General features: G+C 38.8%; 1 protein-coding gene across 5 annotated transcripts in view; it reads left to right on the forward strand.

Annotated features, from left to right (window-relative positions):
- CSMD3 (CUB and Sushi multiple domains 3) overlaps positions 1 to 27,106 on the forward strand; it is a 584,176-nt gene that overhangs the window by 371,187 nt on the left and 185,883 nt on the right. For all 5 annotated transcript variants that reach the window (XR_014170321.1, XM_081918582.1, XM_081918583.1 and 2 more), the window contains 6 exons: positions 7,816 to 8,003; positions 9,110 to 9,298; positions 15,655 to 15,771; positions 19,327 to 19,542; positions 20,201 to 20,389; positions 23,458 to 23,627. Coding sequence is in view for 4 of the 5 variants with exons in the window: in XM_081918582.1 (XP_081774708.1) it covers positions 7,816 to 8,003; positions 9,110 to 9,298; positions 15,655 to 15,771; positions 19,327 to 19,542; positions 20,201 to 20,389; positions 23,458 to 23,627 (1,069 nt within the window). In the remaining variant the exon portion in view is untranslated. The remainder of the gene's footprint in view (positions 1 to 7,815; positions 8,004 to 9,109; positions 9,299 to 15,654; positions 15,772 to 19,326; positions 19,543 to 20,200; positions 20,390 to 23,457; positions 23,628 to 27,106) is intronic.

A 27,106-nucleotide genomic window follows, 5' to 3' on the forward strand; every position in this document is an offset into this window, starting at 1 on the left:
TTCTTTCGTAATGTACCTCATTGAAACTCCACCCCCCTCGACAAAACAGCAGGGTTACACAATCCTGTGGACATCAAAGCACAGAAAAGGCCCAAGGATGTACTTCCAAGTGAAGATGGTTCCATTTGCTAGTCTGGATTTCCACAGATCTGATTTAGAGAATGCAGTGTAAGGTTAAAAGCCAAGCACAGAACGTGACAGCAAATGTGGGGTAGAAGCAACTTCAAAAAAAGAAAACTACCCTGATATTAAAGAGCAGGCATGTGTAGGAAGTGTGGCAGACAGGTGTAGTTGCCCTGGATCTCAGAAGGCAAACCTGGCCAGAGGTCCCTGCTAGAGACCGGCTGCTTTTTTATTTTTTGTTTATAACTTTATTCTAACGAGACTCCCAAGTCAGGCCTCAGGCAGGCTTTGCACGGCCCTGCTAAAGAGCATTAAATAGATGTCTGAAAAGCTAAAAATGGAAGGAACCCACAAGGCCTCCAAGGGGAAGGGATGTCATAATCTCAGTGTCATCAAGGAATCTTAGTGCCACAGTTAAGGGCAGGACCACAATCAGAGCCTTAGTTGCTGATTTTCTTTAACTGGCAGGCAGGCTGGTATGTGAGCAGCTGGTTCGTGAGATAACCAAGCCCCAAGCCTTTTTAGGTGTTAGACGCTTAAACCAACACTTTAAATTGAGCCTGGAACCAATTTGGCAGCAACATCCCAAGAATCATTTTAGTGTAATTGAAAGACTGCTTGGTTGCGATGTCTAGTTGGCAGCTGTCATCAGCTAGCTCCTAAATCCACCTGCAGCTACACTGGTCACCTTCAACTAAAAGGAGGAATCTGTAACTAGGACTATATCAGTTGCCAGTGCAATATAGTATGTTGCAAAGCAGTGTCAAAGGGGCCCCCATTTTGTTGTTGTTCTCATCTTCAGAACTCTAGTTAATGGAAGCTGAGGCTGATTATATAGATGACTTGTCTTTAGACTGGGGTGTGTTTATCTGTATCTGTTATTAGGAACAAAGGAAGCAGCCTTATACCAAGTCAGGCAACTGAACCATCTGATTCTATACTGTCTATTGACTGGCTGTGACTCTTTAGCCATAACTGGAGATTCTACATGCAAAGCAGCAGCTTTTCCACTGAGCTATGGTTCTATACTGTGTTTTTGTCATCTTAAGATTTCTCATCTGTGTTCTTTTTCAGTTCTCTTAGAAGTCTCTTTCTCATCCTGTCTGCCATATTTCTTTCTCCTTCTTAAAAAAGAAAATATATTTCCTCCCGTTAGATTTCATCCCTCAACTCCTCCAAAAGGGAAGAGTGACAGAAATAAGATACATTTCTAAAAAAGAAACAATAACCAACTTTTATGAAGGAACCTTGACATTGGGATTGAGACTAAGTTAACAGACTTTTATCAGTGAGACTTGCCGTTTCTCATTTCTTTTAATGGAAACAAAGATCAACAAAGTCTTGATCCAATCCATGTTTTATAAAATATGCATCAACATTTTATATTCTAATCTAGCTTTCTGTCCTTAGTACCCATTTTTCTCTTGCATAGTGCCTATATTTTGCGAGCCTCCAGGAATTAACTGAGGGAACTTCTATATTTATTTATTTACTTAATTTTCTTTAAATGCCGTAAATAATAATAATATGCAGGTATAAAGTTCTAGTCCCTAACCTTGAGGAGAGCACAATATGTCCAACAGAGAACTCTCAGAACGAATAAATACACACAAATTGTGGTTTGTCAGTATTGTATGTGAAGAGACCCTTACTGAACCAGTGTTCAGACCTCCCAATATAATACAACCTATACATCTGAACAACAATATTTCTATACTACCTATGAATGGTCCCACCATCTAACTTCAGTTGTATGATTTGAATAGAGTCCCATAACGTGTCTAACAGGTAGGGTTTAAAATGGTAGTTTATTGGTTCCTGGTAGCTCTTAACTCATCAGTTTGTTTTGCCTTCTATAAGAAAGAGGCAGAGCTGACAGTACAGGTTAGCTACTCAGGCACAGGTCCTTCTCGATCAGCCTTCCCTAACCTGGTTCTCTCTAGATGTTTCAAAATACAACCCCAGCCAACATTTTCAGTGCCCAGGGATGATAGGAGTCATAGCCCAAGACATCTGGAGGGTGCTAGGTTGGGGAAGCCTGTTCTCAATAATCTTCCACACCAATCATTTCCTTTAAAGACTTCAGTTCTCAAACACTGCCACTCCTGCCAGAAACTCAGTTAAGGCAGCTGTTTTGTTAATCTGTTTAGTATTAAGTGGCTCTAAACTATTGTAGGCCTATCACTGTCTCTGATGTTAAGTAATTGGCTGAATTATCCAGATTAGCTGAGCTCTGAAAGCTTGCTAAGTAAGGGCTGATTTGCATTTTCATTAGTTTTCAGAACCTCTTTTCTGGTGGCATGAATCACACTTCTGATTCTCTTTCAGATCTATCATTCAAAATGAGGGCTCATGGTGCAAAACCTCAATGAGATTTGTAAACTCTGCAGGTCCAGGTCATGCTTATTCCCTCTGGTATGCCAGCAATAGCAATGACTAGATCTGTTGAATGTTGCAAACCCTCTTAGAGTCTGATCGGAAACAATTGCAGTGAGAAAAAAGAATTAGCACTTTTTTTCTTAATGTGATGTTGAAGACTAATTGTTACAGCATAAATGCAAGCAGTTAATCATCTCGTTGCTAAGTACTGCACCACACTAATGAGCTTAGACCTTGCACACCATATCGTTAATTTAAGTTATTTCCCAGTTTATATTTCAAATATGCTTATAGCTTGACTTCCTTCAGATATTTCCCTGTTGCTTGGAAAATGAATATTGCCTACTCATGAGAAGAAAATAAAATGGGCCTTATATTTCTCTATAATTAGTGAATAGTTAGCTCCCACACAAATTTCACAAATTGCACTCAAACGATTACCAGGTGTTAACAATTTGGTTGTAACCACTTTATGAATGGGTTATTTATGTAGTCTTGCCAAGTAGTAAGCATAATCTTACCAGACGGACATGTGTGGTAATGTCTGTAGTAAACTTCTTGTCTTTACCCATCCCTTGATTGATTATTCTGGGAGGAATTCAATGTAGTGCTGGACCAATCATTGCATCAACTCAAGCATTTCAGCTTGCCAGATGGAATGACCCTCCCTATCCTTTTGTTGTTCTGGGGCTTCTCCTGACTGCATCAGAGCCACTTTGGGTTTCTGTCAGCAGCACTATGGGAGAGAAGAGTGCAGAAACCGTATTAGTGGAAGTCCTTGTACAGGTATTAGTGGTAGTACCTGTGGAGACTTCCATTAGTAAGACTAATTAGTTGAATCTGATCCTATCATTTTAGCTATGTTGTTCATTGATTTGTTTGTTTCCGGGAAAGGGTTCACTCTTTAATCCTGAACCATTTAGTAATTTACCACAGTTAGTTTGGCAAAAACAAGTCATTCTCTCTCAGTGGTCTGTAAACCAGGTACAGACTTCAATCCTCTACACACACTTAGCAGGGACCGCTACAGTGATGCAACCACACTTGCTTTCATCTGGGGTTTTTTGTTGCTGCGCTTCAAAGGTGTTTAGGGTGGAAACAGTAAATAAGACATAATATTATGCATGATGTGGTGAAAGTGATAGAATTAAGCTTTTCTCTCTCTCTCATAATACTCAAGCATGCGTCATCTGGTGAACCTAATTGTGGGAGATTCAGGACAGAGAAAGGGAAGGTCTTCTTTGCAGGGCACTTAGTTTAACTGTGGGTTTCGCTTGCACAAGAAGTTGTGATGATCATCAGCTTAAACAGCTCTGAAAGTGGATTGTGCAAAGCCATGACCATAGCATGACTCCAAATGCCAGTTGATGGAGAATAACAGAGGGAAGAAGGTTATTGCCCTTATGGAGGCTGAACTAGATCAGCTTTTGGTCTCACCTAGCCAAGCTTTTCTTATGTTCTTTGATTGTTTGTTATGACACACTGGCATTTACTTAGCATAATGCCCTAAAGATGATGATAATAATAATAATAATAATAATAATAATAATAATAATAATAATAATAATAATTTATTATTTATACCCCACCAATCTGGCTGGCTTTCCCCAGCCACTCTGGGTGGCTTCCAATGAAATATTAAAACACAACAGTCTATTAAACATCAAAAGCTTCTCTTAATAGAGCTGCCTAGTGATGTCTTCTAAAAATCTGGTAGTTGTTCTCTTTGACATCTGGTGGGAGGGCATTCCACAGGGCAGGTGCCACAACTGAGAAGGCCCTCTGCCTGGTTCCCTGTAAGTTGGCTTCTCGCAGCAAGGGAACCACCAGAAGGCCCTTGGCGCTGGACCTCAGCATCTGGGCAGAACAATGGGGGTGGAGATGCTCCTTCAGGTATACTGGACCAAGGCTGTTTGGGGTTTAAAGGTCAGCACCAACACTTTGAACTGTGCCCGGAAACGTACTGGGAGCCAATGTATAAGATAAATATTGCTCAAAGTTGATAAAAGATTGCTCAAACTTAAGAATGGTGTACCATAATCAAAATATAATCATTCATCAGAAGACTAAGGAACAAATTGCCAGTCCAGCTAGGACATATGAGAGAGTATATATGCTTGGGAAGCACCCATTGTTCATGTAGTTATTTCCTTTGATAAATGGTTTCTGCTTAAGAAGTTCAGAACAGCATGACACTGTGTGTTATACAGTAGGATTGAATCTGCATCAAATGTGAACTGTTCCTCGAAGTACAGAACAAGAAACTTGTGCAAACCCTTGATCTCAGGATCACTTCTTATATTGCATTTTTGTGCAACCAGATGGGATTTTTCTGCATCAATATGTGCTTATTTTGTATAATGGAAGTGCATTCTGTTTTTGTAAAAAAAAAAATCTGACATATGTTAAGGAGGCTGCCCCGATCTAAAGCAACTGCATTGACTAGACCACTAATTTAATGTGAACGACATATATTTTTATATGCAGAGTTGTAATGCAGAGTGGTAATATTAGTAAAACATGAAAAGTATGTTATTCTTCTGTAGCAGTGTTGTATTCCTTCCAGAAAGAAGAAATATACAGTGGTATGCCATTTACTGAGCAAGTACAAGTATTCCTATGTCTTTCCCACCCCAGCGGGGCTGGGGAGGGAAGACTCCTGAGCTTGCTTTCAGATAGATAAACCTTGCTGATTTGATGGCAAAGATAGTGGCCTTTGGTGGAAAATAATAATTAAAATGTTGCTTTGTTTGGGGAGAAGGTGGGAAATGGATGGAATCAGGTGATTTCTAAAGATGTAGCATCATCTTAAAATATTGTCGCGCAGTTTTTAATAACATGCATATATGGTTGACACTATGGCTGTGTTGTAAACCACTAAAAGTTGTGGCTGGTTTCAAATGGAAATGGGTGTTTTTTATCCCCTCTGGTCACACAAGAGGACCAAGAGGAAAGCTTGGGGAGGAAGACCATGCATATAATGCTAAGCTATGGTTTAGTGTTATTTCAAAACAATGTCTAGGTGGGTCCAATGCAGATGTATAGTTTCACCATGTTTCCAGTTATACAGTGAAACCATGGTTAAGCTCTGCACCAGAGGCTCTGTATGTGGTGATACTAGCAGAAACCTGCCTTCCACCTAGAAACCAAAAGTTTGGATGATGTTGATTTTATATATTATTGATTTTGTACCCTCAGAAACTGTGTTTTCCTAATGCAGATAATAGTGTAATTATAATAAATTCAAACCATGCTTTGCAAATCTATTTTAAAGAATGGTTTCACAAAATAACTTGTAGCCACTTCTTAATCATTAGAAGTAATGCTTAATCATGTTTAAGAAAAACAAGCCATTTTAACTACTGCCTGGTTAGTGTTCCTTACATGTCTTTTTTAAAAAGTAAGATGAGCGAGTTGGACTCAAGGGATTCAAGATGGTGCATTTTTTTCCTACTCCACACCCTGTAGAGTTACAAAATAAGCCACCATTTTGAATTTGGAGATATTACAGAAGCTTCTCATTGTTAACTTGGGCATCACTTGGTGAATAACAAGTTTGCACTTTTACCACAAAGTGCATTTTTCTTTTTGTTAGTCTATTGTGTTCCAAGTTTTGTTTCTAAACTGGAAAAAGCATTTTTCGTTCTGAAAATAAAGCCATTAATAGCCTGCCATTCTGTTGTTCAAGACACAATTGCATTAGGACTTGCAAGCTGCTCTAGTTTCCTGTAAATTTATGATCAGTGTTCAATCTTTTGCTTTTGAAACCAAGTAAAACTCAATCTTGCTTTTGAACACAATGAATGAGTGGTCAGAAGGGATTGTTTTATCAATACTTTATAGTGTTAATGAATACATAATCTTTAGAATTGTGAGCTTTGGGCTACATTATTATGATCAGTGGTTTTGATAATGAATCAGATGTTTTCCACTATCTAAAACATAGGAAAATAAGGACTTCCAAGAATAGAATGACTTTTTTAAAAGAAATTATTTCTAATGGAAGTGACATCTTTGAATATATGCCTTGCCACTTTCCCCCTTCCTTCAGGAACTTAAATTAATATTTCTTTCAGGTTTATTTTGTAAGTGATCCAATACAAAAGTCATGAGGTTACTGTATATTGTGCTTTGACTGAAACAATGACTGTTCGAACATGGGTATTTACCAAGATGCTTCTCTATATCTTCATAACAAAAATAAATAAATCATTTTATGCCAATTCTGGTGGTATTAATGGAAGTAGAAGTGAGCAAGTAGTGCAAGGATTGCAGCATTAAAGATGTGCTAAGTTTCTATTGTCACTTAAATGAGGATGGATTGAAAAATGCAAGTATATGGTGCACATTTTAAAAATTTAGGGCTAACTTTTGTATGCTGCTTGCTTCTGCTTTGGCAAATGTTCAAGAACAGCTCTTCAGGGGACCAGGCTTAGCAGAGGAACCACAGGTTGCAAAACCTTATATGAGCTATGGGAGATCAGTGTAATTAAATATGATTTTGCTTGGTTAATATCCTTGCAATAGCATGGGTAGAGACAGTGATACAAATATTGTGGACACACCTATAAGAAATAGCAAATTAGCAATCTGTATATTCAGATACAATTTAAAGAGGGGCCATTTGCGCCACCACCGAGCATATGATATATCTGTTTAATCTGTAAATAAATAACTAATCATAAATAAACCTTTTCCCGGTTTAACGTCTTGAACAACTTCGGAAAAACCCTTTGCTCAGAGAGCAGTGGTAGAACAGACATGTTCCTTTCCTACACACACTTCTCTAAAAAAAAGTTCAGAAAAGGCCATTCACAGTAGAAGTGAAAGTGACAAGGAGCTGAACTAAAGCATCTGATGAGGTGTTTCATAAATTGGGGAGGAATATTGTTAGTTCCCCTCTCCCCAAGGCTTTGTGCATTATTCATTCTCTGCTGTGATAGTTGTAAAGAGCAGCGGTAAAACTGACAACTGAGCCCTGTCAGTATAGAAGTTAAACTGAGAAGTCCCTTTGTTGGGGCATTCAGGGATGCATATGTGCAAAACAGTTGGTATCTTTGATATCTGAGTCACCTCCAGAGTTACTGTGGATAACTGACACAGTGTGAGGGAGCATCATAAAACTCAATGGAAATAAAAGGACAAGGTTCACACATTCTTTGCCCTTAGGGAGTTTAATTTGAATAAGGATTTGATTACAAAATGCATGCTTCATCTAAATATTATATGTAGCCTATCAATTTTAACAGTGTTTCATTTGTATGATCTTTGGGTATATTTTACGTCTATATTATGTGTGTTTCTCCAACGTAGATTCCAGACAGAACTCAATTACGATGTTCTGGAAGTACATGATGGACCAAATCTTCTATCACCACTTCTAGGATCTTACAATGGTACACAAGTCCCCCAATTTCTGTTCAGTAGTACCAATTTCATTTACCTTCTGTTTACAACAGACAACAGTCGTTCTAACAATGGATTCAAAATCCACTATGAAAGTAAGTAGCTTTTGCTTTCCTTAGTATCTAAGGTTATTTTGTAGCATCAGACTTGTTTATTTTGTGTATGTGCATGCTTGCACGGACACACATTTCATACATTTTTCTTCTTTCTCTATGTGTATATCTGTTGTGTGTCAACGGCTGTATGGATTAACATGGCACCCATTTATGAAAAAGAACACATCGATCAGTTTTGGTTTCTCTTAGTTTCTCATTTTCCCCCCAGTTTTAAATTCATTTCTGCATCAGTTTGAATTTCTAAAAAAAAAAAACTATTCATGAAAATTCACGAGCATTTTATTGCAAATTATTCTGCAATAGCTTTTGTAACACCTGCAAATGGCCCGAATTTGCTAAGACTTTTAAATGAATAGTGGAAAGTTAACATGGGTTGCTCAGAACTTGAGAAACCAGTTTGACATTGTATTTGGTTCACTGATGTCATATTCTAGTTAAGTTATTGAGCAGCCCTACATAATTAGAAGTTTGGGCAATTCTTTAGGTAGGTGATGGGCTTCCCATCAAAACAGAGTGCCCAGGTTTTATGGAAAACAGTTGTTGATTTAATTTGGATTTATTCTCAACAGGTGTGAGATTAATTGACAACATTTATAGGAAGCAGTTCCCAGAACTGAATTACTTCACTTGTGCAGTCTGTGGCTTTTGTGTGCTTCCATGAGTTGGTTTTTTATGTCAGCATAGTGCTTCTTTCTTTCTTTCTTTCTTTCTTTCTTTCTTTCTTTCTTTCTTTCTTTCTTTCTTTCTTTCTTTCTTTCTTTCTTCCCTCCCTCCCTCCCTCCCTCCCTCCCTCCCTCCCTCCTAGCCATCCCTTCATATCCAGATTTATGCTCTCACTCACACTGTTCACAACACACGCGCATTTCACATAGCCTCATTTACATAGTATTTCCACAAACACCATTCACACGTGAAACAATTGACCAGTGTTAGAGAACCTTTCCTTTTTTTCCTTACTGCTTCCCACTACCAATATCCTCCCAGTTTCATTATGCATGGATATATTAATCAACTGTGTTAGACTATATTTCTCAGTCCTTTTTTCCCCATTTAATATTTGGAACATTTGTTCCCTTCCACTCCAGGTGTAACCGTAAACACCTATTCTTGCTTGGATCCTGGCATACCTGTTCATGGTCGTCGTTATGGGCACGACTTTTCTATTGGCTCAACAGTATCATTTGGGTGTGACCCAGGATATAGGCTCAGCCATGAAGAACCTTTGCTGTGTGAAAAGAACCACTGGTGGAGCCATCCACTCCCTACCTGTGATGGTAAGAATCAGTTCAAATTAGCACAAAATTGTTAGGATATTTCCGTTCCACCTTAAAAAGGGAACAGGCTGTTGTGTGTCACATGCCTGTTTACTTCTAGCTCGCTGAGAACTTCCGTTTTGCATTTAGCTTTTGTTCCGGCTGTTTTCCTGGACACGGAGGCAAGCAGTCATGTTTTTCCTTTGGTCTGATCTACATTGAGTAAAGCTGTAAATATGCTCTCCTGTTCATCCTTTCGTTGTGGAGACTCTGCTAACAGGGTGTGCACGGGTCTTGGAATGTCTCTGAGGCTCGTGTCGCTAATTGACTGATGCTGCTCCATGGGAGACCGGTGATCATCCGGAGATGATTAGGGGCCTGCCTGATGCCTCCGTCTCCCTGGCTATATCCCAACAAAAATATCATCTATGGCGTGTCCATCACACTGGCTTTCAGATTTATCAGTGCTAGCTTTGTGATAAGGAAGGAGAGAGGCTGGTCCTACTTTTGCAAACCTGATTCTTCTGTTTGTTTATGAACTAAAGAGTCCAGGTTGACTTGTTAATAAACTAAAGGATGATGAATATTGTAGGCCAACAACATCTGGAGGAAAATATGTTATCTTGCTCAATAATTTTGCTGAAGGAGCCTGCCTCCCCCTACACATTTGAAAGGCTGTAGAATATTAATCAGCCCAAGACCTCGTTGAAGTGGAACATTTACTCCTGGTGCCTAAAAGTGTATAAGGAAAGCCAAACTGCCCTGGGGAGAACAGTCCAAAAACAGGGAGCCACTGCATAAAAGGCCTCTTTTGAGGTACCAACCCTCTCATGGAAAAGAAGGGCCACAGTCCGGGTCTGTTTATAAGGGAAGAGGTAGAGAGCCAGCATGGTGCAGTGGTTAGAGTGTCAGACTAGGACCTGGGATGTTTATATGGGGAGAGAAGTGTTTTTGTTTTCATTTTGTTTTGAGTTATTGCAATCCTGAGCCATTTAAGGCTTTATAGGTCAAAACCAACACTTTGAATTGGGCCACGATTGGTGTAATATGCTCAAACATCTTGCCCCAGTGAGCAACCTGGCCACCGAATTCTGCAGCAGCTGAGGTTTCTGAACTGTCTTCAGAGGCAGCCCTATGTACAATGTGTTGCAGTAATCTAATTTTGATGTTGAGTCCCCATCTACTCTAGTCAGGTACAGTTACAGATTCCTGATCCCCATGCTCTAAGACAGGCATAGGCAAACTCAGCCCTCCAGATGTTTTGGGACTACAACTCCGATCATCCCTAGCTAACAGGACTGGTGGTCAGGGATGAGTTGTAGTCCCAAAACACCTGGAGGGCTGAATTTGCCTATGCCTGCTCTAAGAAATGTCCAGCGCAGTATAGACTTTTAAAAATTGCTGTAAAAGTATGAAATGTTCCACTTTTTCATTTGCTGAAATGCTTGGCAAGAGAAAAACTAGCTCTTCTTGAAGAAGCAAATATCAGGACACCTTCTCTGTCCTGATAACAGCTCTCTTGTAATAATAAAATTAATGATCTTCATAGGCTAGCAGGTAGTAAAATCCACTCCAACACTCCTACAAGGCTAATTATTCTGCCCATAAAAAAACTGGACCTGAACCCTGAGGTATCAGGTCTTCAATATTTGTTTCTTAATGATTCATACCTCATATGATACTCAGACTTTAGCACGGCTGTGCTGTGGCCATAATTTATTAGGTTGCAGCAATGATCTAAAAGCTGGTCTGCAAGCAGAAAGTGACTTTAACAATGTGAATGTTCCTGGCTTCACTGCAAAATCCTCTGCTTCAGTTGCTGCTTCGTTTTCCAGTCCCAATCTTCTCATTTTTCCAATCTTGTTTCCACTTAATTTTTGTATTCCTCCCCTCCCCCCATTTCTATTTCAATGTTACAAACTTTGTAACATTTTTTTTAAAAGCTGAGATCAGTTTAAAACGTCTCCCCCATGTTTCAGCCTGCTGAGAGTGCATGGCTCTACCCCTGACTTGACTCTTTTTGCTTTTCAAAGGTCCTGTTTCTCATTCTGTGCTGTTTCAGTTTTATGCTAACATGGAAACCAGATTTGGAAATTCCTTACACAACACTGAAACAGCATTTGTTTCCCCTGTTACATGTAATCCCAGCGAAGTAACATGTAGCTTCCCTGACACTCTTCCGTAAGTTAGAAGGCTGCCTTGGAGAGATCGCCATTGTGGGAAGGTTGAACATAGTTGTCAAGCCAGCTGTTCAAAGCTTTGCTACTCTAGCTGCAGAAAACCATTCTCCATACCTCACTTGCAATTGTCCATGGTGATGCTACTGTAGTTAGGATATGTATCAGGATCTCTTTACTGAATAGAATACACATAGAAGCAATGTTTTCTTATGCACCACATGCTTATAGTCTAAAAATAAACACTATTAAGGAGCTCTCTGTGAACAGTTTTCTCTACTGTGCAATAACATTACATATTGTGACAAATTTCTTCCTTGAGATGCTGAACTAGTGTGCAATTCATTAAGTAAATGAGATTATTTCCCCCCTTCTAAATGGCAATTGTCCACTGAATAAATATCCTCTAAAGGCAATATTGGGTATATTTATTCTAGCCCATTTATGGATTCATGGCTGAATTCATTTTAATTCCCTTACCCTATTGGTTCTTCCAGAGTAATGTTTTGGGGCTAGTTTGGAATTGACCACTGGAGAGAGGTCTGTCCCTTGTATGAACTCAGAGTTGGATCCATTCCACTCAATTGTTTCCTTTAGTTAGACACTAGTTTTCATAAAGTGAGAATGTTTCTCTGCCTTTTGGCTAAGAACAAGTATAGTTTTTCCTATAAGGCATGGAGGATTGCCAAGTCAAGGACAGTTTTGGAAGGAAATGTCTGGGTTTTGTAAACTCAGTGACTTTTAGAAAATAATTTCTCCCCAAGTGGTGGCAGTAGAGGTGGTAGAAAGTGGGCAGGGGTCCAGGGATTTGGTTTTCACTCAACTTGAAGCAGCAATAACAGGTTGCCTACCCCCAGTTTGACAGCACTGGACTACCTGGTAATTGGATGAGGTTGAATTCATGTTCCAAACTGGCTAATAAGCTTTTTATTTGCCTACTCCATACTACTGTAATGCCTTTGGATTTGGTTCAATTCACCAAGGTGTCTACCAGCTAAGTAGGTCACAATGGGGGAGGGTACAGTGTAGATTTGAATGGGTGAGAGTAATGTCGATGCACTGATGAGCATCACATGGCATCAAGTTACTCAATGGAGGTTTACCACAACAAACTTCTCATGGATTGCTGGCTTGAGCACATTTGACCCAAGGAATGCTTGTGATAAGCACGAACACATTGTGTTGCTGATCATTCAGAATTTGATAATTTAACAAGGTGAGGAGCAGAACAATGATATCAGCCAGCTCTCATCAGAGGAGTAAGGCTTCAGGCTAGTGAAGGTTGCAGTTAAATGGTTAATGATTATGCCATTTATGAATATAAGTCCGTAAAGTTCTTAAACCCTTTTGCAAGTTGTATAGTTGTGCAATGGCACATGGTTCAATGGATAGGTAAAGGTAAAGGTGCCCCTGCCCGTACAGGCCAGTCTTGACAGACTCTAGGGTTGTGCGCTCATCTCACTCTAGAGGCTGGGAGCCAGCGCTGTCCACAGACACTTCCGGGTCACGTGGCCAGCGTGACAAGCTGCGTCTGGCAAGCCAGCGCAGCACACGGAATGCTGTTTACCTTCCCGCTGGTAAGCGGTCCCTATTTATCTACTTGCACCCGGGGGTGCTTTCGAACTGCTAGGTTGGCAGGCGCTGGGACTGAACGATGGGAGCGCACCCCACCGCGGGGATTCGAACCGCCGGCCATGCGATCGGCAAGTCCTAGGCGCTGAGGTTTTACCCACAGCGCCACCCGCGTCCCGGTTCAATGGATAGCAGCTGACAATTGTTTGTGTCCTGTTTCTGTTCATTTGTATCCTTTTCTTGCTGTATTTCCAACACACATTTCACTTACCATCCTTTTTATATGATAGGATGGATTTTGTATTTGAAATCAGTTAGAATGTAACTTTAGACATTGAGTTTTTGGAACAGGAGTTGTTGAAATCTGATCCTTAGATTTGCTACACAAGCACAAATTATTTGGTTTGGATGGGGAGGGGACACATATACAAATGGCCCCACTAGTATTTTGCAACATATTTTTCTGCAGCGATGTAGCACTAGTAGGAAAATGCACATGATCTGAGTTATAAGTGCACTGAGCATCCAGATGGTATTCTGGCAATGTGCTTGAAAAATGGGTATGGCATTTTGCATAACTTAGCAAGTTTATATATATATATATATATATATATATATATATATATATATATATCACTGTAAAACAAGGTGAAATTCTCAGTCTTTATATAAAAGTTCATAGTCATTAGATTATGACCATATGCTATTAGTGTTGCTGGTCTAAAACAAGATGCAGTAATACCTCTAAAGTTCAAGCAGTCTAAACAGTATTGCCAAAGCCTTTGCGCTATGGAATACTGGTTGGTCCAAACATATGGAATTATTTTAATGTCTCTGCTATTTAGGTATAATAGACCAATACAGTTACTGTGCTTTATTTGAAAATAATAAATGGAGCTAGGATTTAGGAGCCAGCTAGGGATCTATATCAAAAATTGGACAAGAGAAGCAAATTCCAATTAAGGCAAAAGGGAATTATATTTTCAGTAAATGCTGTCATAGAAGATATTCTTTCAAAAAGTCCGTTCTCCAAGGCAGGAGCGTGGGCATTTGCATAGGCTTTGTGTTAGATGTGATGCATTAGAAATTCTTTAATCCATGAGAATGGGATGAGAGATGTGATGTGAGATGGGGGATGTAGATGAGCGGGGAAAAGTTGACATGGAAAGAATAAGAGAGTTTAGGAAATGAGTTACATAAAACGTACGTTTGTGTGGGGATGACTATTTATTTGTTTTTGTTTTTTTAAATACTTATCAGCTGCCTTTAAGGGTAAAACCCTCTCAAATAGTCTTACGAAATAAAATAAAAAACCTATGCAGATCCAACCTCTAATCCTAGCCAGTGTTCATAATCCAGCCCACAAATATTAAAATACGATACAACCTGCAGCTAAAAGGTGTACCAGAGGAAAGCAACTCAGAAGATTAAGGACCTTATGCAGAACGGTTGAGGGAGTTGGGTATGTTTATCCTTGAGAAGAGAAGACTGATGGGAGATATGATAGCCATCTTCAAATATCACATGGAGGCTGGAGCAAACCTGTTTCCTCCTGCTCCGGAAGGTAATGATCGAACCAATGGCTTCAAGTTACAAGAAAGAGATTCCAACTAAACATCAGGAAGAACTTTCTAATGGTAAGAGTGGTTCGACAGTAGAACGGACTGCCTCAGAAAGTGGTGGACTCTCCTTCCTTTGAGGTCTTTGAACTAGGGTACTTTCCAGTTCTACAGTTCTCTGGTTCCCTAGCTAATGTACCTTGGGATCTTGACTTCATGGCTTTGTGCTTGCTGCTATTAGACTGAATAAAGATACAGTGATACCTCAAGTTACATACGCTTCAGGTTACATACGCTTCAGGTTAAAGACTCCGCTAACCCAGAAATAGTGCTTCAGGTTAAGAACTTTGCTTCAGGATGAGAATAGAAATCGGGCTCCGGCGGCACGGCAGCAGCAGGAGGCCCCGTTAGCTAAAGTAGTGCTTCAAGTTAAGAACAGTTTCAGGACCTCCGGAATGAATTAAGTACTTAACCTGAGGTACCACTGTATATTGTTTACTTCCAAGTAAGTAAGTCATTGTCTGTGTGTTTTGATACACACCTATACTTTTTACTTTGTTTCAGAGACTTTAAAAACTGATTAGTGATATGGGACAAAAGAACCACATGTGCACAGCATGCAGAAGTACTCCCTCTTTCAAGCTATTTCCAGCTCTCTTTAATATATCTCCCTCAGTTGCACACCCCCTTCCTAGATAGACTTATATTGGTGTTTAGTATTCAGTGTGATTCTGAAATATAAATAATTTCCATTCTTATTATGGAAACATCCCCCCCGCCCCAACTAGGAATTTCTCAAATCAACCAGTATAATTAGCAATTCATTTTCTTAATACTTATTACCAAAGCTTCTCAACAATTAATTAATCATGTTTCCTTTCAGAGCACTTCGTGTAAATATTGGCTACAATTAGAGATTTGTCACCCAAGGGAACTGTTGGCACTCCCACATATAGGCTATTGTTTAAACAGAGATAATAGAATTTCAACTTGCTATTTCACATGCTTAGTTTTAATATGACTGCCTGCGTTTATGTGCCTACTACATTTCTCTCCCCACCCTTTTCAGCTTTGTGCGGCGGAGATGTTAGAGGACCAAGTGGGACTATTTTATCTCCAGGCTATCCTGAATTGTATCCCAATTCACTGAATTGCACATGGACTGTGGATGTTACTCATGGAAAAGGTATAGAATTACATTTTTCATAACCACAACACATTTTACATAATTTTCATTCTAGTTTTGAGTTTCTATTTTCTCATAAAGTTATTCAGCAGGATGATGGCTACAAATGACACCAAGTGCAAAAGTTGACTTAAAATGGGGCAGGAAACCACTTTCAGCCTGAGGGCCTCATAGCAGGTAGATCCAGAGCCAAAATGAAGAGGAACAATAGATGCAACTTATACTTTTGCACCATAGGCTAAATGTAAGCTGCATAAAAGCCAAAGTGTTTCTACACACCTTCTACAGGGTGAGTCCTTTAAATTAGGCCCTGTGGATACAGAGTACACATGTTCCATGGGGCCTCTTTTGAAAGACCACCCTGTATATCCACCATCAAGGAAAACAACAAGTTGAGAATACATTCCAGCTATTCAAAAGCACACTGGGCAAAGAGCAGGACAGGTGAGGGGCTTGACCTGTAGAAAGTCCCATGGGTTGGATAAAGAGACCTTATAAATTAACTCAGCCTCCTTAGAATCTATAGCTTCGTGTAATAATTTTATGTATCTGTAATTCCCAGTTTACCCTCAACATACTGTATTGCTGAGTCAAAAGAGCCTCCTCGCTTCTTCTGCCCCATTTTCACACTGTGAATGTGGGGAGGCTATTCTTGAAGTTTTTGATGATGGGCTGGCAAATAACTAGCATGCAGGTGGACTGCCACTTCAACCTTTATTCTGGAATTGCTCTGACACAAAAAGGACATTTGAGATCAAGGATTTGGGGTTGTTTACTAGAATCACTTTTTGTTTATATACATGGGGAATCCAATCAAAGGTTACCAAAATGCACTGTTCATACTTGCCTTGTGGTCATGTAGTGAGATTCATCCATCACTGCATTCCTGAGATAAATAACGCTGTGACTGATAATGTAGGGACCTTACACACTTTTCTGAACAGCTGGAAGTTGAAGATCACTTTCTGCATGGCAGCTGACAGAATGATTTAAAAAGTCCTTCCCCACAGAGATAAGCCATTCATTTCAGTGTCTCTGACCACTGCAGATCTATTCCAGTCAATGTAGTGATATACTAGTGGAGGTAAATCACGATAAATGTAAATTGCTAAGCATAGCAACCTGATATAATTTGCTGCCAGAGTGAAGAAAATACTTAGGTATGAAAAGGATAGAACCCAGAAGGTCCTAATGACAGAGGGGCACTTTTTAATATTATCACACTGAATAGGCAAAGTAGAAATGTAATAGTCTACCTTTAGTTTAGTTTTTAGTTACATGTCCTTTCCCTTTGGTGCACGATGTCCACGGCAGCTCACAATAAGCATTAAATAAATATCACAGTATTTTGGAGACAATTATAAGACATGCCAACAAATTCAAACAAAACTACAAGTAAACCAATTAATAATAACATAATGTCATCAAACATAAATCATCACCATCATCAGTGCTTTTTTTCTTAAAAAAAAAAGTTTAGGGGTATTCTCATTTTCCTACTCATATTGAAATCCTGCCCCTCAATGAGGCCAAACTTAGATTCACAAAATGTTTAGGGGTATGCGTACCCCTGCACCCCCCCAAAAAAGCACTGATAATGATTATTATTTCTTAAATTTCTATAACACCCTTCATCCAAGAATCACAGGGCAGTTTACAATATAAAAACATAAAGATACAGAACATAGTAACAAACAAAAATAATATCCCCCACAGTATAATGGTGATGGTGATAAATACATTATAAAGAGATACAACTCAGTAACTACGTAACTCACACTACGTAACTCACACGTAACTCACAATATAATGCAGTCAGAAGAATTCAGTCATAATTGACAGAAGAGATGAGGAAAAGCTGGATGTTGGAAGATTAATGAGTAAAGGAAGTACTTTTTTCACATGGCGCAAAACTAAATTGAGGAATTTTTTGGGCCACAGTGTGCAGAGTTGCTTTAATTGACTGGCTACCCTGGTCTTCTGATGCACTTGCACTGGCTCCTAGTGTTGGACTTGCTGCATTCAGGGTGCCATATGTGGTTAAGAGCCAGTGTGGTGTAGTGGTTAAGAGCGGTGAACCAGGTTCGCATCCCCACTCTTCCACATTCACCTTGGGCTAGTCACACTTCTCTGAAGTCTCTCAGAGTGTTTGTTGTGGGGGAGGAAGGGAAAAGGAGATTATTAGCCACTTTGAGACTCCTTAGGGTAGTGATAAAGTGGGGTATCAAATCCAAATTCTTCTTCTTCTTCTTTCTCCACTGTATCCTCAAAATAGCCTCAGGGTAGGATAAGACTGAGAAACACAGATCGGGTTAAATTAAGATCTGTGTGATGATTTGAATATGGATCACTCTGGCTTTCATCCAAATGGTATATCCAACTGTTTCTCTTCTATTGTTCAGTTCAGTGGAGGACTCCCATGGATGGAAGTAAATTAGTGTTTTATTGATTCCTCCTTTCCTTTTCAGCCCACCCCACCCCAAAAAGAAAAAAAAAACTGTCCCAGAGAACTGGGAGAGCCTTTGGAAGAGCAAAGGAGGCAATCCCAACTCTTTATCCATTGCACTAGATTTCAGTTGTTAACACAGTCCATCCACACACTATTGAAATATGAAGCTAAGCAACAGGACAAAATTAGATACAACCTCAACACTTTATCCATTACACCACATTACAACTGTGAGCACGTTCCATCAAGAGGCTATTGAAATACTGTACTTGGGAATTTTTTAATCAAGAAAAAGGTGTCTCTAGAACAATTGAGGCACCTTTTTCTTGATTAAAAAATTCCCAAGTATTTTAATAGTGTCTTGATGGAATGTGCTCATAATTGTAATGTGGTGTAATGGATAAAGCGTTGAGGTTGTAGCTAATTTTGTTCTTTTGCTTAGATTCATATTTCAGTATCATTCCTGACAATACTGTTTTTCTTTCTTTGCTTAATATAGATGATTACTGCATTGCAGTTTAATAATAAAACCTTTACAGGCATAGGCAAACTCGGCCCTCCAGATGTTTTGGGACTACAACTCCCATCATCCCTGACCGCTGGTCCTGTTAGCTAGGAATGATGGGAGTTGTAGTCCCAAAACATCTGGAGGGCCGAGTTTGCCTATGCCTGCTTTAGTACACCTCAGAACAAACTTGTCCTCAACTTGCATCTTTCACCAAATTCAAATGACACTGTTACAAAAAGCAATTTTAGTTTGGGAAGTTACATTTGATTGCCTTTAAAAAGGCAAACAAAACTCATTCATCACTTCTGTAAATGATGAGCAATGGCTTCAGTGTAAGCAATCTTCGCCCTCCTACCCAGTCACAAAATATAGATTAACACATAGAAATGCTATATATATATATATATATATATATATAATAAATCTTCCTTTTCCCCTACCTCACACAAAAAAAGCTGGGGGAATGAGAACAAGGATAATGTAAGTTGTGTTTAATTTTCTGAGTCTGTTTGTAATGAAATGTATGAGTTTAATCAGTGATATAATTGCTTTCATGTTAACTATGTGATATGTGAGTCTAATTTTATTTTTCTAATAGGAGTGCAGTTCACCTTTCACACCTTTCATTTGGAAGATCATCACGACTACTTACTAATCACGGAGAATCGCAGCTTCACTCAGCCTCTGGCACGCCTGACTGGCTCAGAACTTCCGTCAGCAATCAACGCTGGTCTCTATGGAAATTTCAGGGCTCAGTTGCGCTTTATTTCTGACTTTTCAATATCATATGAAGGATTTAATATTACTTTCTCTGGTAAGGCAGCAAAATGAGCTATTTGTATAAAGCGGAGGAACATTTGCTATTTCACTGGGCTTGATCTCGAAGAGGCAGAGGTGGTGGTGTTGGGAGAAAGCGACAGTCCAAATATATTTGTTATGACGAGTAACTTTTCTTACACTTCTTAAAAATAGACCTTACAATTGTTTTCGTTGTCGCTTCTGTAATAACAATCTCAGTTCATCTGCTGTGGCATTTTCAGTAGTGGACGCTGAAGAAAATGATAATAAACTGTAAAGCACATTATTCATTGGGAAAATCACACTGTATCAGAGTGATTTGAAGTCTAATTTCAAGAAGTGGGAGCCCATGAGGAAATTGGCCATGCTTTTATGCTGCACAGTTATTTTGGTTCATTTTATGTGTCAGACTCAGAGACATTTATAGCTCTTATAGGAATGGTAAGCACGCATCTCTCAGATGCTATGAGTGTTTATGGGCATGGTTTTTTAAATTGTAGCTGAATTGCCTATTTACTTATATGATCATTTATTCTGAAAATGTATCTGAAGGCTAAATTGTACCTGAGGCTCAGGTACAAATGTGTGCTTGTTATAATGCACAGGGTGGGTGATGAAGAAGCCTTTAATTCTTTTTGAAGCAATAATTTGATTTTTTTTTTTTGCCTCTGTAGAATATAATCTTGAACCTTGTGAGGATCCCGGGACTCCTCAGTTTGGAAGCAGAATAGGATTTAACTTTGGAGTTGGAGACACTCTAACGTTCTCCTGTTCTTCTGGATACCGCTTGGAAGGGGCTTCAGAGATTATCTGCCTCGGTGGAGGCCGAAGAGTGTGGAGTGCACCTCTGCCCAGGTGTGTGGGTACGTGGTCAGCTGCTTTCATTTGCTTGTATGTGTAGTCATTGTCCATGGAGTTGCAACTATACCGCATGGATAAGCATGATACCACTCCAATTAGTTCTGAAACAATATAGCCTTTGCATCTCCCATGTCTTTTCACCTTAATTTGTCAGGTTTCCTGGTTCTATTCGCAGGCGAATGTTCAGTGTTCAGAGTAGGGAGATAGATGCTTTTGATCATTTCCCCACATTACAAATAATGCATTTTAGGAGAGCTCCATCACAAAGACCTTTCACAACCCTTGGGATTTGCCTGGGCTAGAAGCTCCATAACAGTGTATGGGGATTATTTCATCTGGCAAAGTGTAATGCTTCTGCAGATACAACATTTGCCATTGTGCAATACTGAATCCTACCCTTCATTTTTAAATTTTAGCAAAAATGAATCCTAGATCTAAGTTATCCACATTTTTTTCCATTTGTTCTGGCACTGAAAGTACGACATACCTATTCTTTCTTTATTGGGATTATACCATTAAAACTCTCAAAAGAAGAGGGGGAATTGTCCTAATCTCTCAAAATAGCATCCCTTTGTTTGTAGTAATGAATGAGGTTCTTAGGAAATGGATTGTTGTGTTGTATAAAGATTTTTTTCTTTGAGTGGCTTAGAATTTAGAAGCAAATTAGAACATTATACATTGTGAAATCTTAATTTTGCCATACATTTTCCTAATTAAACCCCACATATACATTTTGCCCCTCCTTAATTTAAAATGTATTTAAAGCTGCTGAATAGAGAAGTGCACTTGATAAAAGAGATTGTGCTCTACTAAAAAATTCCCTAGGCGTGAGAAATGTCACCCTTGTACTGCAGTTTTATTTAGTATTAAGATGCCCATATGTTCCTGCAGCCTTCCTGCATCACTTAGCTTCTTCTATATGGGATATTGGAACAGGGCCAGCATTCTCAATAGTTTTTTGAAATTTCAAGTTGATGTGTCAACCAAATAACATGTTCATTTGAGTTTTTCCCCATGAGAAAATAGTGCATGCTCAAAATACTGCCATCTCTCCTTGCACTGCTGAATCTCTCTTACAGTAGAAATGTTTGGGGATTTTGAACAACAATTTATTATGCAGAAATTGCAAAAGAAAGAGATACTTTTGCAGACATACCCTGTCACTTCACCTACCCAACTTTCTGCCACTGTGATTGGTGGACAGGTGTTCCTCTTCCTTTCCTTCTTACCTAATAACACCCATCACCCGTTATTTCGCTCACTAAGTCTTTTTGAAAAGAGTGGAAGGGCAGTTCTTCTGCAGTCAATAAACCCGAGGGCTATGCCAACTGAGAAGCCCAGGCAGATGTCAAGTATTCCTCAAACAGCTTCTGCTCTTTTGGAGCCATTGACCTTCAAGCTATGAGTGTCCAGCACTTTAAGGACTGCAGGATATGTAAGTGGGGAGGGTGCTTTGGATTTTCACCCTTCTTCCGTTATGAGAACTAATCAAAGATATTTGAAATGTAGGGCTCAGTTTCAGTACTGGGACCTTTGTTTCAAGGAATCTATTGCGAGTTTTACACTCACATACAAGCACCTTGAGTCTTGAGATAATGTGGAAGCCACCAAAGAACCCAGGCATGGCACAAATGGAAATGCAGTTTGTCGTTGCAGTTGTCATTGCAATTTATGTATCTTGGGATTATTCAAATAAAATAAAATATAGACCACTCTGCGATATTGCACATTGTTGCAGCCGTATACGAAGGTGTTGCAAATGGTGCTTCTTTGTAGCTCTTACCAAATACGAAGATCTGGGATAGCGCTGTCAGTACAGCATGAAACTTGATCTCGGGGTCATGAGTTTGAGCCCCACATTGGGCGAAAAGATTCCAGCATTGCAGGAGGTTGGACTAGATGATCCTCATGCTCCCTTCCAACTCTACAGTTCTGGCTAGTTCCTTTTGTGCACCAGCCCACAGAGTGTAAGGAAGAAGGGGTACAATGTTTCACCCTCCAGTTAATCAGAGATTGTGCTGATTTATGACCTAGCTCTACATGTCTGCATATATATACATGATGAAAAAATGAGAGGGGGATCCAGGTTTAAATATTGGTGATGTGTTTTCATGTGCAAGGGGCAGTTGCTTGTTCTAGGATCATCGAAACATTATTTAATCAAAGTGACTTCCATGTAAATATGATTAGGATAGGGTTCCATGATTGGAGTAGATTAGGTGTTTCTGCCACAACATGATGTACTATTGTCACCCTGGGCTTTCTGATGAATGTAGATGAAATGACTTTTTTCATTCCAACTTTTTATTGCCTCTCATCATAATAAGATTATTAAAGGTGATAAAACTTGCCATCTTCCTTCCTTCCTTCCTTCCTTCCTTCCTTCCTTCCTTCCTTCCTTCCTTCCTTCCTCTATCTTTCTCTTTCCTTTAATTGTGGGTTAGACCATGCATATCACTTAGTTACACTACACTTGCAATGTGATTTCTTTGTTTTTAATAAAGTATTCACAACTTTCATTCAATCTTAATGCAGTTTCTGTATGGAACTTGTTTCCCTCTGTTATTTTATTAGGTAGAATTATTTTTGCTCCCTTTGATTACATTGATCACTTTTGAATAACTCTTGGTTTTCCATCGTTATTTATTCCACCCACGACTGTGCTTCATTTTATTGTATCAACACTGGAGATGATTTATTCTTCCAAAGATTGTATAAGTATTTCCCAAGGCATTGTTTCAGGTTTATTGCCCTGTTTTCAGAAATGTCTGGAAAAATGAATAGAGGTGATACAAGTGGAGCAACAAAATCAGAGATAAAGATTTCAGAACAGAAAGTTTAAATAATTAGTGTGACTAATAATGTACGGATATAACAATTAGTACATAAACATATAGAGACAAGGAAAATGTGTCTCATAGATCAGAATCAAACACTTATTTTTGTCACAGAACTTTAGTTAGCGGCAAATGTATATGATAGGCTATTTGATAGTATTTACACTTCCCACATAAGTGAAACGTTTGATGTTCTCTGTTGAGCTATACCTCGAATTCTGTTTTACTTACAGCTGAATGTGGAGCCTCTGCCACAAATAATGAAGGAATTTTGCTGTCCCCCAATTACCCACTCAACTATGAAAACAACCACGAATGTATCTACAGCATTCAAGTGCAGGCAGGAAAAGGAATCAACATATCTGCCAGAACATTCCATTTAGCACAAGCAGATGTCCTTAAGGTACATTGTGATTTTGGGCTGATGTATTTGTTATCTCAAAACATATATAATTCATCTGGTTATCCTACTGTATTAAAGGCAACCAAACATTTAACTAGACTGGATACTTAACTTCACATCACCACCATTATCATTACATGGACCATTACATACTTTTCTATAACCTTATGTTCACAGGAATTAGTTTATTGGTTTATTGATTTATTAAATTGCCAGTATTGATCCTGAAAACAGTTTTATATTTGTAGGCAAGTAATAGTAATCCGTATTTGTATTTTTGCATGTTTATTTGCAAATAAAGTTATTTGCAATTTGATGAATGTAAATTTAAAATAAATAATTGTACTAGTAAATAATAATAATAGTAGTAGTAATAAATTCTAGTGGGATTATAGTCAACTGATGTGTTAAATTAATACCTATGTAACATCTACCTGAATCTTCTTAAACATGTTTCATTACATCCATTGTAACAATATTTCAGAAACAATTTATCTTCTTCCTCCATTTAACAGATAGCCTTTATCAGCATTTCAATTAGCTTAATTCATGAATTAAGTTGATAAGCCAATTTAGTTTTTGTTGTCCGTTTGTTGTTAACTTAGTTATTTTCTTCTTTTCATTGGTAAGCTATAATGCTATTAGGCCACATCATTTTCATGTGTCCTAGAATAGTGCCACATATGTGTTTCACTCAAGAATGTCTCCTTCCATATCCTACTGAAACTCATAATGCAGTCTCAATTGCAGACAGTGAAAGGCTTTGCGGTGGGGCTCATTGCCCTTCCATTTTTATCGGAGTACAACTCTCTGCATAACTGAACAGAGGCTGGCTGGGGCTGACAGGAGTCAGAGTTCCATAACATTGGGAGGGTCACAGGTTCACTGTTATTTAAGTAATTACTGTAAGAACCCTGTTGGGTCAGGCTGAAAGACCATCTGGTCCATCATTCTGGTCCAAATATGTCCAAATAGAAACTTACAGAAAGCCCATGAGCAGGGAACAAGAGCAACAGCTCCAGGGTTTTCCACCTGTTGAAAGGAAACCAGTCTTCCTGGTGAGCATGGTGACTTTCGTAGGTTACCTGGGAAAATGACTCCACAGGCACCATTAGATAAGTGAGTGGGAAGGAAATGGGATTGATGGAGGGTGATTGCATCTGAGATGCATGCCAAGAATAGGAAGGGGGGCAGTTGCACTTATTTTGTAATTCAGCTGGGCACATAAAGATCAATTAGTTTCTGTTACATGCTAGGTAACCATAGCAAGTTTGGTGGCATCATTTGTTTCAGCCAATTGATATTCCTTCAGTTTGTGTGTGGTTTAGATCTCCACCTTGTGCATCACTTACTAACACTGAATCTCATTTTCCATTGTATTGCCCATTCAGCCAGTATAGAGAAATTCCTTTGAATCTCTTCATGGTCTAGTTGGTTTTTCACCAACCTGAATAATTTGGTGTCATCTGCAGGCTAGAAGACTAATGGTCTCATTTGGTGTTAGGCAGCTTCATGTGCTCATATGTTCAATGTAAAGGTGAAAACAAGGCTAATAATTCAGTCCTATGCATATCTGCTCAGAAGTAATTCCCATTGAGTTCAGTGGGTTTTACTTCCAGGTAAATGAGTATAGGAATGCAGCCTAAGATGTGTGGGGTTTTTTTTTTCTTATTCCAATATTTAAGAAATCATTTGATATAAAATAACATAAATATGAAGCATACCATATTAATTTTTAATGTTTTCAGTTCACACCATAAGGAGAAAAATACTTTTATGTTGATATAAGCTGATACCAAATGTTTGTTTTGTATTTTTTAAGTACAAGATAAACTTTTAATCCTTTGTGTTTTACTTTGTGTCAGAAATGAAATGTAGATTTTAGTCAAGTGCAAATATAAGTATTCCTTAAAGATTCTAAGCTTTAAATATAGCATCTATAGATAATCCAGCTGAAGTTTTAATTCTCCATAAACTCAAAATGGAACATGACAACTTCTGATCTGAAAACTGCATTTGAAACTGGCTGAACGCTATTAAATACAGATTGCGTCTTGAAATGTTTTTGTCATCAAAGTGTGGTTTCAAGCGTATCTGCAGGTGGAGAAAACCTGCTCAGGATAGGAAGTTGAATGAATGAATGAATATTTTTGGCTTCCAATTTATATATAGATTACGTTGTCCTTCCACCTTTCTTTTTTTTTTTTTATAAATATTTTATTAGGTTTTTAATAAACAAATTTCCACTTTCAAATACAAACTTCCATAGATCCAATGGACTCCCCCCATCTCCCGAGCACTGCATTCCCTGTGTAACCAAAACCTCAGCAATTTGTTAACTTATTTTATACATAACAATATATCTTCCATTTTATCGTGTTATCTGATGTAAACATTTCAGTACAATTGCATTAATTTTTAATTTCCACACAATAAAAATATTTCATTATCTCACTTCTGTCTTATAGTGTCTTATTTATCAATTCAGAAATTTGCCGATGCTGAAGCTATACCTTCCTAGAAAGGAGCATTTTTTAACATTCATACAACTTATAATGCTTTTTCAAGTAGTCCTTAAAATTTTCCCAAACTTCCTCCGTTTCTTCTTCTCCCGAGTCTCGAATTCTGCCAGTCATTTCAGCCAACTCCATATAGTCCATCAGCTGCGTCTGCCATTCTTCCATTGTGGGTAGATTTTGTGTCTTCCAGTGCTTTGCCAACAAAATCCTCGCTGCTGTAGTAGCGTACATAAAGAAAGTTCTATCTTTCTTGACCATCCTCTGGTCTACCATGCCCAGAAGGAAGGCCTCCGGTTTCTTAGGTAAGGTGAATCTCAGCACCTTTTTTAGTTCATTATGTATCATTTCCCAGAAGGCCTTCACTTTCGGGCAGGTCCACCAGAGGTGTAAAAATGTCCCTTCCTCTTCCTTACATTTCCAACATTTATTATCGGACAGGTGATATATCTTTGCAAGCTTGACTGGGGTCATGTACCACCGGTATATCATTTTCATAATGTTTTCCTTCAAGGCAGTACATGCCGTGAATTTCATTCCGGTGTTCCATAACCTTTCCCAGTCTTCAAACATAATGTTATGCCCCAAGTCCTGTGCCCACTTTATCATAGAGGATTTGACAATCTCATCCTGTGTGTTCCATTTAAGCAACAAGTTATACATTCTCGAAATTAGCTTAGATTTTGGCTCAAGCAACTCTGTTTCTAGTTTCGATTTTTCCTCCTGAAAACCCACTTTTTTGTCTGCTTTAAAAACTTCCTGGATTTGAGCATAATGCAACCAATCTCGCACCTTGTTTTTTAACTTTTCCATACTCTGTAGCCTCCATTTATCTCCAATTTTTTCGATTATTTCCCAATATTTAGGCCAGTGGGCCTCCATATTGAGTCTTTTACGTGCTTTGGCCTCCATCGGTGAGAGCCACCTCGGAGTTTTACTCTCCAATAAGTCTTTATATTTTGA

This window comes from Podarcis melisellensis, assembly GCF_964234715.1.
Source record: "Podarcis melisellensis genome assembly, chromosome: 7".
Lineage (NCBI taxonomy): Eukaryota > Metazoa > Chordata > Lepidosauria > Squamata > Lacertidae > Podarcis > Podarcis melisellensis.